Source organism: Berghia stephanieae, chromosome 9 (genome assembly GCF_034508935.2).
Source record: "Berghia stephanieae isolate SIO BIC M18660-M18661 chromosome 9, UCSD_Bste_1.3, whole genome shotgun sequence".
Lineage (NCBI taxonomy): Eukaryota > Metazoa > Mollusca > Gastropoda > Nudibranchia > Aeolidiidae > Berghia > Berghia stephanieae.
In genome coordinates, this window is record NC_088368.1 from 8,026,436 (window position 1) to 8,040,866 (window position 14,431).

Consider the following 14,431-nt stretch of genomic DNA (forward strand, 5'->3'; position numbering starts at 1 on the left):
AAAACAGACTGTTCACGATCATGATTGCCAATCAAGAATTGAACAATCTTTAAAATATGAGTCACGATTTCAACTACATAAAATCAGTTGGTCAAGTCAAAGCCCAAGCTGTCAGGCTTATTTATAGAAAGAGGAGAAATCGATCTGCATCAGGTATATGCTAAGAGAACTCCACTGGCTTCCCGTTGAGAAACGTATAGAATATAAGATCAGTACTATTGTTTTTAAATCACTGCACTCCGATTGTCCTAGATACATTAATGACATGCTTAAATTCTACGTCCCATCCAGAAATCTGAGATCAAAGTCTGATAATCACATACTTGTGAAGCCAAAATTGGCGAGCATGCGTTTGAATATTCTGCACCCCTTATCGGGAACTCTTCCAAGATATATCAGAGACAGTAATGATGCGGATTTCTTTTTTTTAAATATCATCTAAGCACGTTTCTTTTTAATATGTAACACTGTAGAATTATATTGCTTTGTTTCATATTGCATGTTTCAGTGATTGTATGTTTGAGTGAAAGTAGCCACGTTACTGTTAAGCGCTTTGAGCTTGTTGATATACGAGGTAAGGCGCTATATAAAAACCATTTATTATTATTACTAAACCCCCTCGGTCAATGATTCTGCTGTTGGTTCCACTTGAAGGAGTTGTTCTTACCGAAACTCACTTTTGCAGCCATGATGAGTCGCATTTAGCAATGCCTTTCGAGCACGGTATCTAGAGACAAAGATAAGAGCTTTCAATTGCTCTGAGAAAAGTTCAATATTATCACAATCATAAAATAAAGGAACGAAATACTGAATATCATCATGACAATAGAAATCGCTTAATCTCATTTCTTCTAATGGTTCAGTGATATCTTTTAATCAGAAGCAGAAATAAACTTAAGAACACTCAGAAGCTTCAACTTTTTTTCTCCCTCAAGAAGTTGTTGAATGGAGACGTGATAGTGAAAGTTACTACTGCTCAACTGATGTAGAAGAAGGTTGAACATCCTGTCTCGGTATCTTCTTCAAACACAAGTTTTTCCTATCCAAATCCGAGGGAAATCCAAAGGCAGACACTTTTTCAGATGGATTATAGTTTCCTTTACAATTTGGCACACAATACTTATGATGAGGCATGATGAAAATGCAGAAAAATGGACGATAATTATCAAAATATGAATGACTATTAATATTTCACAAATCTGTAGAAAACAAGGGGGTAATAGTAATATAATCCGATAAGAATGAAATGAAAATAACAACAGTCAACCATAAACTGGTTTTGAAAACGAAAGCGAGTATTGGGATCGGCCCTGCGACGTACGCCAGGCTATCATACGGAATATGCAAAGCATAGAGTCCCCCCTGTAACTAAAAAATTGTCTTCCTAATAAATCAGAGAAATAGGAAGGGAGGCTTCGATGGAACACGCTTCCCGAGATGGCTAAGACCGATCACTCTAAATTCACACTTCCGAGATGGCCAAGAACGATCACTGTCGTAAAAACAAAGATCAAAACAAACTTTGCGTAACAGGCACATCACGGTAACAATGTCATTCGTCTATCTAGATCTATCTATATTCTAGAATCTAGTTCTTCAAAAATTACAATAGAAGCCGTGTAAGTGTAAAACTGCTTTCAGTTTCTCATAACATACTTTTGAAATTTGAATGCCCTTACGCTGCTGGGCCCCCCAAAAAACGTAGAAGTGCTATCTATCGAAATAAAACAGCAATGTCACCGTCCCCGTCAGCACCGGCATCATTGCTGACGATGTTAAAATAATAAACTTAAGTAAAACTTATGTAAGGTCGGTACACTTAGACTAGACTTATGTCGTGAACGGATTTCTCCATCTGGTTCACGATAGGTAAAGTAAAAAAAAAGCCTCCACCGAAGTCGAAGTGGGCGTTCTCCATACTGCAGCAGAGGACATGGGCGATTAAAGTTAATGTTTAAAAATGCCATGCTTCAAGGCATCACGCGAAAGTCCGGGTATGTTCGTCCGGTAATAAAAACAGAGTCAACACGACTAATTTCAGTCAACAATCCGGTACTATCTCAAACTCGGGGACCCAAATAATTTTGGGGGTTTGGGAGGGGGGAAACGGGGACCCAAATAATTTTGGGGGTTTGGGAGGGGGGAAACTTTTTTTTTTAAAGTCTAGTAGGGGGTTTGGGAGAGGAGGGACTTAAAAAAAAAAAAAAAAGTTCCCCATCCCCCTCCCAAACCCCAAAAATTATTTGGGTCCCCAAGTTTGCGGTAGTACCAAACAATCCATTAAGAACATCGTAGTATGAAGAGCTTGCAAAAAAGATCGAAGATCGTTTTTATACCCAAGCCGAAGGTGACGTCACAAACTCACAGTACAGGAAGAATAACACACAACAGTGAAGTGAATGGAACTCACAAGGACACCCAAACATGAAAACAATTCACAACGGCAACTTAATAGCCAAACAACAACAAACATTGAAACACAACAATAAATACGTTCCCACATTCCTCGACCTCCTAAAATGCTTTCCCTCCTGAAGTTATACCCGATATAGATTAAAAGTGGAAAGATCACATGTTTGCATGAGTTTATCTGACCCCAACACATTACTGGAAAAATCCATATCAGAACATAATACTTAAGAAAGTTTGACCAAGATTAGTAAAAGTAACATAGTTAGAAGGGATGTAATATTTTAAACTGCAATGGCGATATAAGCAATCAAAGTTATAAGACAATATGAGTGGTTGCTTGTTGCACTTGTAAAACAATGCAGCTGAAAATTGAGCTTATTTATTATTTACAGCATTATTGCTAGCTGGCCAGGGGAGCTCTTTAGTAATTAACTGACAAGATGACAATGACCAGGGAGAATGTCAGAAATAAAAAAACAAGCATAGTTGGAACCATGTCAGTTACCAATTCATGTTGATGTCTATAATACAGGTCCTGCCACAAGGTGGGATCCATCATCATTTTGAAGCTTATGCTTCTGACTCACCTGATTGAGGTACTAAAATATCTTCTGATGTATATCCATAATTCTCTCCCTCGCCTGCTTGAGGTGATCACACATGTGTTTATTTTATCAGTTCGTCGTGGTACCCTCATGGGATCTTTCTCACATCTTGGCTTTTTCTGGTTCCATCGGGTTGGGTCGGGTTCTTAAGCCATTATCAGATGAGCCTCTGGGTAGCTTTAATAAATGGTCCCTGCTGAGTGGAATAATTTTACCAATGTCTTTGACTAGCAACCAGATTGCCACATTATATTTTGTCCAATTTTTTCTTCTTCTCTGAGACATGGAGAATTTTATTTTAAGTTAAAAAAAACAAAACAACATATAATGGGGATGGAGTTGGACTGGTGGACTACCAATCCCAAGTGACATTTTCACTATGATTGACAAGTGTCAATATACTATGACACTTAGGATTCTCCGAAATTTGAGATGATCCAATGTAAAGGAAATGTGGCTTATGAAATAATTATATAATATTAAAAATATGTTTTTATTTCATATTCCGTGCTTTACCCCATTATTTTATGACAACATTATGCTTTCTTTGTGATGGCAATGTACATAAAATGTCCCTTCATTTTCCTTGAGATGCATCAAATCTAACACTCTTGTCAATTTTATTGATAATAAGTCGTTTCAGTTTCACATTTAATTTTTCAATTATATATGAATAACATTCTCCTTCACCCTTCGCAGTGGCACAGAATTTAAGGTAGGTTTGGACGTGAGTAATAGTAAGTAAAATGCCCTTTCTTTATTTTGCAACGTTTTTAGAATTTGTTTTTTTTTTTAGTCAGCCTGTTTTAGAAATTGGTCCCTTTTTTTTGTTGACTTAATTTTTTAAAATTATTTTTAAATAACTGTAAAAAATTTGGCTGCTATTTCTCTTGATCAACCTAAAACACCCGATTTGTAAAAAAAACATTTTTTCCTAATAATACCTAATAAAATTCTAATATTTTACTTTCTATTTTTAGGGCTCTGTCTAAAGCTAGGTACCGCTAGTCATTCACATCTCCTGTTATTGTGGTTTATGTGTTTTAAGTGCCTTACCTAAGGTTATAATGTAAGGGCCAGAGTTTTCTGATCATTTTAACCCGTCCGGTCATTGACTTGAATGTGTTACAAGGCAATATAATGTATTGCTTGGCCGCCCGACTTTTATATAGTGGTGAAGTCAGAATAATAATGAAGATGTTAGCAATATACAGATGCACACACTCACACACACACACACACACACACACACACACACACACACACACACAAAATGGGTAGGGTCCTGAATGCTCAGTTGGTAGAGCACTTGTCTCACATGCAAAGGGAGTGAAATCGATCCTGAGTGACTTTGATATTTTCTTTTTCTGAACTCCATGTCCCCCCAGTAGTGATTGGGTTGCTCTGGGTCTGTTACATTTGAAAAGTACTTTGTGATAGGCTAGCATCCTACAAAAAGGACAGCAAGGAATTGTTATTGCATTGATAGCGCTATAGAAACCGGGATAAACTCCATCTATATAGGCCCCATTGCCCTGAATCACCACTTTAATTCACATATTACAAGAGCAGCAAAGCAAATAAATTAAGAAGTTAGAAATACTACATTTAAAAAAGCAAAACTAAATATGTATGTAACATGATTATTGTTTTGGTTCGGTGTCACTATTTTTGTTGGAATAGAGAAAAGTCAACAACACATTTCCCGACATGCTGATTGATTGATGGTCTTAATGAATGATACTTACTTACTTACTTAATCCTCTTCGGGCCTTGAGGCACATAGGGCATCCACCAGACATCTCCATTTCTTGCGATCTGCTGCTTTTGCGGTGGCTGTATTCCAGGACAGGCCTGCTTCCTTTAATTCTTTCTCCATGGTCCTTCGCCAGGTTTCTTTGGGTCTTCCCCGCTTTCTCTTCCCATCTGCTGTCCAGTACAAGGCTGTCTTGGGTAGTGACCCTTTTTCCATTCTGGCCACATGACCCAGCCAACGCCATCTTCTTCTTTTATTTGGCTATCAATGCTAGTGCAGTCAGCTTTCTTTAATAGATCCACTGTTCTTATTTTTGTAGGCCAAAATAAATTAAAAATTCTTTTTAAACACTTGTTCTGAAAGGCTTCTAGTTTCTGTATTAAGGAGGATGTCATTTTCCAGCTTTCACTTCCATAAAGCAGTACACTTAAAACATTGCTCTTGTATATTTTCAGCTTTGTCTTTCTCATTATTTGCTTTGATTTCCAAAAGTTTTTCAGCATGCCGAAAGCCTGGTTTGCCTTTTGAATTCTGTGCTTGATATCGTGTTCTGCATTTCCGTCGTCTGTTATTTTGGATCCGAGGTAGGAGAACTCTGTTACCTCTTCAATTATATGTTCATCTATCCTAATTTCACTGTCATGTTTTGGATTCACCCTAATGTACACAGTCTTATCGAAATTTATTTTCAGTCCAATTTTCGAGGCGTTCTTGTGTAGTACATTTAGTTTCTCTGAGGCGTCTCTGTATGTACTGGAAACTAACGCAATATCATCTGCGTAGTCTATATCTTCCAGAAAAGATGTCAGTGTCCAGCGAATGCCTCTCTTCTTACCATCAATTGTATTTTTCATGAGCCAGTCTAGAGCCAGGATAAACAGAAGCGGGGAGAGTATGCAGCCTTGTTTTACACCAGTTGTTACATTAAAGCTGTCTGTTAAATTGTTACCACAGATCACTTGGCATTGGTAGTTGCTGTACATTGCTTTGATTAGGTTGACTATCTTCATCGGTATACCATAATGGCGGAGTATTTTCCACAGGGACTCTCTGTGTAAGCTGTCAAAGGCTTTTTCAAAATCGACAAAAATGGTGTAGAGGGGGCTGTTCCATTCAATGCTTTGCTCCAGGATTTGTCTCAGGGTAAATATGTGGTCACTGCATGACTTCCCTTTTCTGAACCCTGCCTGCTCTTTTCTAAGAATGTTTTCAATGTGAGGTGAGATTCTTTTCAGAAGGATTCTATTAAAAATTTTGCTCGTTACGGACAGGAGTGTGATTCCACGCCAGTTAGCACAATTTCCTAGGTCTCCTTTCTTGGCTATTTTATGGATGATGCCTTTCTGCCAATCCTCTGGTATTTCTTCCTTTTCCCAAATGTTGGTGAACAATTTACTGAGAATTTTGGACATTTCTTGCGAGTTCGCTTTAAGCATTTCCGCAGTGATTTTGTCAATACCTGGGGCCTTGCCATTTTTTTGTTGTTGTATTGCCTCGTGCACCTCATGCTCAGTGATTGGACCAAGATTAACCTCTACGTCCATTTCTGCTTCTGGGATATCTGTGTAAGAAGATGGGTCTGGTCTGTTCAGAAGGTTTGCGAAATATTCTCTCCATCTTTCAATTTTCTCCTTTTCGTCTGTGATGACACTACCATCTTGGGATTTTAACGGTTTCTCTTGACCATAACTTCTGTTTCCCGAGAGCTTTTTTGTGATTTTGTATAGTGTTTGTGTGTCTTGTCTTACAGCTGCATTTTCTGCTTCAGTTGCTAAATTTTCTGCAAAATCTCTTTTGTCTTTCCATGTGGATTTTTTCACTTCTTTATCCTTCAATGAGTATTCACTGGATAGCCTTTCTTTCAGTCGGGGGATTTAGCGTTCAGGAGATTTAGTTTGATTGATTTTCTTTGGTTAATGAGCTCCCATGACCTTGCTGATATCCAATTCTCTGTATTGGATTTATTGTGTCCTAAGTGTTCAGTGGCACTTTCCTGCATGACGTGGTTGAAATCTTGGATTGTCATGTTTGTAATATCTTGTATTGCACTGAATTTGTTTCTTACTGAGATATTGAAATTGTTTTGGATATCTGGGATTTTCAATTTATCTGTGTTGAAACGTTTCTCCTTCTGTTTTGCTATTTTTGTTTTCATCAATTTAGTAGAGATTTTGGCTGTGACAAGATGGTGGTCACTTCCAATGTCTGCCAATCGTCTGACTCTGACATCGTTTAAGCTGCTCTTTCCATTTTCTGTTGATAATTATATGGTCTATCTGACTTTCTGTTTTCCCATCTGGTGATTTCCATGTTAATTTGTGGATGTTTTTGTGTGGGAAGAAAGTTCCACCAATAATGAAGTTGTGTTCTTCACAAAATTCTGCCAGTCTGCTTCCATTGTTGTTCATTACCCCTATGCCCTCCTTTCCAACGGACTGATTTGTTTGTGTATTCCCAACTCTAGCATTAAGGTCTCCGATGATCATGAGCATATCGTGTCTTGGAATGTTTTCAACGGCCATTCTTAGAATATTGTAAAATTCTTCTTTGTTTTCTTCATCTGAATCCTCTGTAGGTGCGTAGCATGTGAGGATTGATAGCTTGGTGTATTTTGAGTTATGTCTTGTGTATAAAAGTCTTTCACTTATCGGTTTCCATTCCAATAGTGACTTGTTGTTTTGCCTGGCTATCAAGAGGGCAACACCTTCTCTGTGTTGGTCATCCTTTCGTCCTGACCAAATGATCAGGTCGCCATTTGAGAGTTGGCGCTTCCCAGCTCCTGTCCATCTTGCCTCTGATATGCCTAGCAAATCGATCTTGTAGTTCAACATCTCGCGCTGGGCTTGTGCCAGTTTTCCTCTTTGATATAGGGTCCTAATATTCCAGCACGAGACATTGAGCTTGCGTTTTGGTGACAACAGATCTGCAATCTGGTCGGGGGCGTCCTTTCGGCTTTGACCTCCTACCGTCATGAAGCCAGTATTCTGGTCCGCTTCTCTGCTGCCGCCGGTTGTGGATTTACGTCTGGTTTCTGTTTCTGTAACAGTTTGCTTTTTATGAGGTGGGTTGTTAACCCTACGCTCAACCCCCATTCCTGGAGGGCCGGTGGACCGGTGGATTACTCTTCGTCTGATCTCTCTCCTTTTTTCTCTTATTAGAGGTCCGAGGTTCGAGATACGCAAGCCCTCCCACCACGACAAGGTGATAATCCGTCGGGAGAGCTTAATGAATGATGCTGAACATTAAATATTTTAACAATTTTTCTCATGCAAAATTTCTCATACTAAAGAACTACGTCAGTTATATAGTATTTTAACAGATTTTTCATAATTAGAGTTATCAGATTTATTTTTGATGCAAATGGATGTCTAATTTAATGACAGTTAGTTCATAACAATTGCAAATGTATGATGGGCTGAGTAGATCCTGTGGCATGTTGTGATGAACACAATGGAAAATTATGCATAGGATTTTATCCATTAACTTACAGTACCTATTAAAGCAAATCTCCTCCAGTTGGTGGTGGATTTAATTTAATTTTGAAATTGTTTCAATCTTTCACCACTTGTATCCTCACCTTTTCAGGATTGTGTTGTTAAGTAATGGAGAAGTTAAGTAGCCAATTGCTGTCGCAGAGAGGTTTAGTCAAAGAATTAAAAGTACACCACACAAATGTACAATCAACAAGCTGAGCAATTTATGTCTGTCTTTCTGCAAAACTGTCTCAGCGACTGCTCCATCCATCCAACTTCAACATTGGTCTTACTCTCTCTTCCTCTTCCCCCCCCCGCTCTCCCTCCTCCTCTCTCTCTCTCTCTCTCTCTCTCTCTTCTCTCTCTCTCTCTCTCCTCCTCCCTCCCTCTCTCTCTCTCTCTCTCTCTCTCTCTCTTCTCTCTCTCTCTCTCTTCTTTCTCTCTCTCTCTCCCTCTCTCTCTCTCTCTCTCTCTTTCTTCTCTCTCTCTCTTCTTCTCTCTCTCTCTCTCTCCCTCTCTCTCTCTCTCTCTCTCTCTTTCTTTCTCTCTCTCTCTCTTTCTCTCTCTCTCTCTCTATCTTCTCTCTCTCTCCTCTTCTCTCTCTCTCTCTCCTCTCTCTCTCTCTCCCCCTCTCTCTCTCTCTCTCTCTCCTCTCCTCCTCTCTCTCCTCTCTCTCCCCCCCCTCCCTCCTCTCTCTCTCCCCCCTCCCTCCTCTCTCTCTCTCTCTCTCTCTCTCTCTCTCTCTCTCTCTCTCTCTCTCTCTCTCTCTCTCCTGTTATTTATATATATTTTTTTATTTACATCGTCAAGTTTTGTATTTGAGTGTATTGCTCTTGGTGGTTGGGTGGGGTCTTTTGACCTCCCATGATGGGCAGGAGGTCACTTGCCGTATCTTCTCTCCTCATGACTTAATTGTGTCGCAAGCACTGTAAAATCCATAAAAACAAACAAAACAAAACATCATTGATGTTGTTCTTTATATTATTTTTATGAAATTGCAGGTGATGAAGTACACAAATTATTCAAGACAATTACCAGCTGTTGCCAGCTTTTTACTGAGATCCCCAGCATTCTCCAACCTGGTCAATTCACAAGGTATTTTGGTTATTTCTGTGCTTAGATTTAACTGACACTCAAACTGATATCAAGAAAAAATAACTAAATCTGAATCAATTTTTCTTATAATTATGTGGTTCATGATTTAATCGTAAGTATGTCCTACCTGTGGAATATGTCTTGGAGAATAGGCAATGATTTCTTTTATTTGTTGAATAAAAAATGATTTACGGATGTTAGACATCAGATGACTTTGGTTTGAATGAATGAATGAATGAATGAATTTATATAGCGCCTAGATCCACAATGTGCTCAGAGGCGCTTTACAATGCAAATAAAACACAACAATAAAATGATAATTTCAGCATAAAATCTATCATATTGGAATAGCATTAATCAATTTGTAATTTAATTACCACACACTGTGCTACAAGATGAAAATTTAGGATATCTATAACATGTAGGCCTAATAGAAATGTTAAACATCAAATTATTTTCTAAAGAGATGTGTTTTAAGTTTCTTTTAAAAGTTTTCAAATGTCGGATATTTTTTGAGGGATGAAGGCAGTTGGTTCCATAAGACGGGTGCCGACTGGCTAAAAGATCTCTCACTAAAAGACGATCTACAGCGAGGAACCTGGAAGAGATCTTGACCACTGGATCTAAGTTCTCTCTCCGGCACATAGAGATTAACCATGTTTTGTAGGTAGACAGGAGCTGTCTTATTAAAACATTTAAAAGCATAGCATAGAATAGGTTTGTTTATAAATTTCCATATATATGAATATAATCAAACAATAAAATTTCTAAATGAAACAAAATCAGATCAATATTATGAAGGTAAGTAAAGTAGATCTAACATACCCAGCTGGCAGAAAGTACTTTGCAAAAGACTAGCATCCTATCCATTGGGAAGCAAGCATTGCTTCTTTTTTATTTTAGTGCTGGGAAACTGGGATAAACTCCAGCACCATGGGCTTTATGGCTCTGTTTGACTATTTAAAGTAATGTAGAATATGTTAACTGAATATTGACATATTTCGATTGTTGATGAAGATGACAATAGCAAGTTAACGATTGCATTCCCCGCTTATACTACGATCAACCAACAATGTGGAAGAAAATCAAGATCTGTCCTCAGATGACTCCATAAAACACCGGGTTTGCGAGTTGTTAGCATACCCCTAACGATAGGCTTTCCGACTTTACGCAGCACTGGCACTCATTTTACACTTATTCACCCATTTGTGCGATAAATATCATTCATTCACTATTATTATCGTTTTATTATCATGCAAAAATGGGCAAAACACTTTATAACAATTTGAAATAAACTTAATTAAAACTCACAAAATGGGAGAACTTGCAGAAGGCTCCATTTTTGTTCTGCATCGATCATGCGAATGACAGGAATTCAAATTTTGCACGGTCACTTCAATTTGTGCTCGTGGGTGACCTAAATTTTGATTTTGATATGGTCAACTAACTAAATTGTTAAGTTATAATGATGCAGATGGTGACAAACGCCCTTCATAACCATTAGACCTATCGAGTTGGAGTTTATCCCAGTTTCTATAGTGGGAAACTAACAATAGCAATTGCTTGTTATCCTTTGGATGGGATGCTATAGTCTATCGCAAAGTACTTTCTGCTAGCTCTGACCAAACCAGCTACCCAATCACTGCTGGATGGACAGGGGGGTCAGAAAAAATCTTGACTGCACCCGGGATTGATCTCAGTCCCTTTGCGTGTGAAGGAAGTGCTGTACCAAACTGAGCTATCGGGACCCCCCGTGACAATTGTGATGACAAGGATATTGTTTCAGGTGGGAATGGATATGATTATCCAGATTGCAAGGAGTTCCTATTGGTTGTGCTCTATAAATTGACCTATCAGGTTTCCTGTGTTAAGGGGCTTGTTTATATTGTTGCATACTCGTCTCTTCTTCTCAGTGCAACAGTTGCAAAGATTTCATACAGCAGGTGGGATGAAGTTGGATCGTGAGAGACATTCTTCACATGACAATCGGGATCAACACCAGAATGATGAGAATAAAGATGATGATAATAAGCAAGATCGTAAGTTGGATATATACCTTTCTCTATGAATTACTTGAAAGATTCAACAGATTTTGCTCAAATTTATAAAACTCGAAATTAGTGGCTTTCTAATTTTAGACCAAGGTCACTCTTCAACCAGTGATGATGCATCATGTCTATATTGGCATGTGACAAAATCCTTCATGTCCATTGGACTATTATTGCATCTGTAGTTTTTAAAATCTGCATAGTTGGGTTTTCCAAAATTGAATGGTCGTGACTGAGGCCATAGATTTACAGCTTGAGATATGTTCATGTGACCACAAAACAAAGCATGCTTAAAGAAGATTTTACAGGACTTGAAAAATTTCTCACCAGTTTTGAAATAGGCACAGGCAATTTAACAGGTGTGTATGGTCATATTTTGCCCTTTTGACAAGACAAGTTAGATTTTATAACAATTTTGTTGACAAGTAATTTTGTATCAGAACACACAAAAGGCATGTAGCTAACTTCATGACAACTGAGTAAGTTTTCTAATTGGAACAGAAACAAAACACTCTACTTGACAGTGTGGCATGGTACTCGAACATTGTACTTGACTAATTATGTATCGGAGCATTGCTTGATTAGGTTATAACAATAATATTTGTAATAATGATAGTAATAATAATAATAATATTGATGATAATGACGACAATAATAATAATAATAATGATGATGATGGTGATAATGATAATAATAATGATGATGATGATGATAATAATCATAATAATAATGATTGTGGTGATGATAATGATGATGATGATAATAATGTGATGATGATGATGATATTTGATAATATTTACCTCATTATAAAAGCGGCTTCCAATGGCAGTTTGACAACTTCTTCTTTTCTAGCCGACTACAAACGCCTATGGGTGGCAGCAATCTATATGGCAGTCATCACAGTCATCACATTGATGTTGACTCCAAACCAGTCATCTAGCCATGCTTACATCTCCTGGAATGAGTTCTATCACAACATATTATTAAAGGGCGAGGTGAGTTAGTTAATTGAATGGGGGGGGGGGGGGGGGGGGGTGATGGAGCCACTGGGACAGCCTCTTCTATCCTAATATATCTGTTATTCTTTTCTATGCGGCTTTCTGTTTTTTGTCTTTGAATGAGATGACTTTTGTTTTGTCCAGGAGACAGTCGGACGTTATTGTGTTTTGTTTTTGTTTTTTTCTATGAAAGATAACTTTTTCCTCATTTTCAATAACCGTTCTGAACAAGATTTTTCCTGAATAATTTATATGTACTTCTCCATTTTAATGAGTATCTTATATTGAGGACTGTGTGACTCTTTTGAACAAAAAAATGAATATAGCAGCTTCAAAAGAAAATGAAATTGGAGCTTTTTTTTTGGAGCTTTTTTTAATATAGCTCAATATCCACTAAATGTGCTCAAAGCGCTTTACAAGGGGTCCCTGGTCAACAACAACATTTAGCATGTAGGACGGGACATGACACCTGTTAGGCGATATTACAATTTTTCAGACAAAGGCAACGCTGTTAACGGCCAGGTACTCATTTTACACCTGAGTACTGTGAGAGAATGTGAGTAAAGAGCCTTTTCCAATGACTCAACTATGCGCCAAACGCGTTACACAAAATATTCTGACTCAAAACCATTCTTCAGCCAGTAAAACAAGACCCCCCCCCCCCCCCCCCCAAAAAAAAAATGGTAATACTTTATGTAAAATCCAAAAAGATGGAGCAAGAATTATAATCATGTCTTGTATGGATGAGTGATTGGGAAAAAGTAAACAATAAAATGTTATGATAGCCTTATGTAAGGCACATGACTTGATTGTCTTTATTTTTATTGGCATTTGATATAAGACTGTTGCAGGCATTGGCTTTGTTTGTTTAATGTTCACCTGCTTCCTTCTCATAGGTGATCATGTGATCTTTAAGTGTTGAGATCTCTGTTCAACTTTAAAAGCAAAAGTAGAAAGTAACGCAGTAATCTTAAAAAGCCATTAGGCCCCTTTAGTGTTTAGTTCATCCTTGATTCTGCAATATGATGATAAACAGAAATAATTTTTTCTTGCTATCTCTTGCTATCTCTGGTGATATTTATCTCAGGAAAACTTTCTGATTAATAAATTCTAGATATAGTATAGACATTTATTTTCTGCATGTCCTCTTATTCGATTTTTGCATCCAATACTGAATTTTGATGAATGCTCTCATCATTGTTTTAAAACGGTCGACTGCGGATGCCAATACTATTTCTTCTTGCAGATTGTTTCAGTCTCTACATTTGACCATTCTTGAGCCTGATCCTCATGTGTGCACTTTTGATATTTAATTTATTTTCTTAAGACATGCCTTGGTTTTCTCAGCATTCATCTAGATTGTTTACTACTACTTGTGCTATTGCTACTACTACTTGCATCACTATTTAAGTAGATTGATTCATTGTCATTTTCTTGTTTGAAGGTAAAGTCAATACACTTGTGGCGAGATTCAGAGGACATGGGAAACAGCTATGCTGTCATTGAAGTCCATGAAGGAGCTGTTATTAAAGGCCAACTGGTAAGACCCACACCTCACACCCCTCTCCTTCTCACCCCAAATATATTTTCTAAACAGTTGTCCTGGTAAATTGAATTTTGTAACTTCAGTTTTCTCTATGTTTAAAGTTACAAACAAATTCAAGTAATTCTTTATGAGAACATAAGCATATTTTGTCCGTTTAGTGAATTTAACCATAATATGTGTTTTAACAATAAAATATTTAGATAAGAAAAAAGAAAGTAATGATATATTATGTATATAACTAAGTGTATATATTTAACTAGTTTCAATGAAAATTGTCACATTGGAGAAAATAAGAAGATAATCATTTGAGCATTGGTGCAGCAATTTCTCCTTACTTTTTGCGCTTCACAATTCAATGCTTCCACAAGCAGGCCATTTGGAACCAGCTTCAATTTGATAATTCCATCTGATAGGTGTCAAATTTGTACTTGCATTCTAACTGTATGAATATACAGTCAAGTTTCCATAAGCCGAACACCTCCATTCCCAGTATTTTGT

The 14,431-nt window shown here is 37.6% G+C and overlaps 1 protein-coding gene across 3 annotated transcripts in view; it reads left to right on the forward strand.

The window, feature by feature from the left end:
• Positions 1-1,449: 1,449 nt before the first annotated feature.
• Positions 1,450-14,431, forward strand: part of LOC144979599 (mitochondrial inner membrane m-AAA protease component paraplegin-like) — a 30,541-nt gene continuing 17,559 nt past the window's right edge. The window contains exons 1-7 of one of the 3 annotated variants that reach the window (XM_078926363.1): positions 1,495-1,619; positions 3,717-3,754; positions 8,359-8,532; positions 9,248-9,341; positions 11,255-11,380; positions 12,242-12,384; positions 13,832-13,927. In XM_078926363.1, coding sequence (XP_078782489.1) covers positions 8,446-8,532; positions 9,248-9,341; positions 11,255-11,380; positions 12,242-12,384; positions 13,832-13,927 — 546 coding nt within the window. In that variant the 5' untranslated portion in view covers positions 1,495-1,619; positions 3,717-3,754; positions 8,359-8,445. Of the gene's footprint in view, positions 1,620-3,716; positions 3,755-8,358; positions 8,533-9,247; positions 9,342-11,254; positions 11,381-12,241; positions 12,385-13,831; positions 13,928-14,431 lie in introns of all 3 variants that reach the window. The other 2 variants (XM_078926362.1, XM_078926364.1) reach the window with 2 other exon arrangements.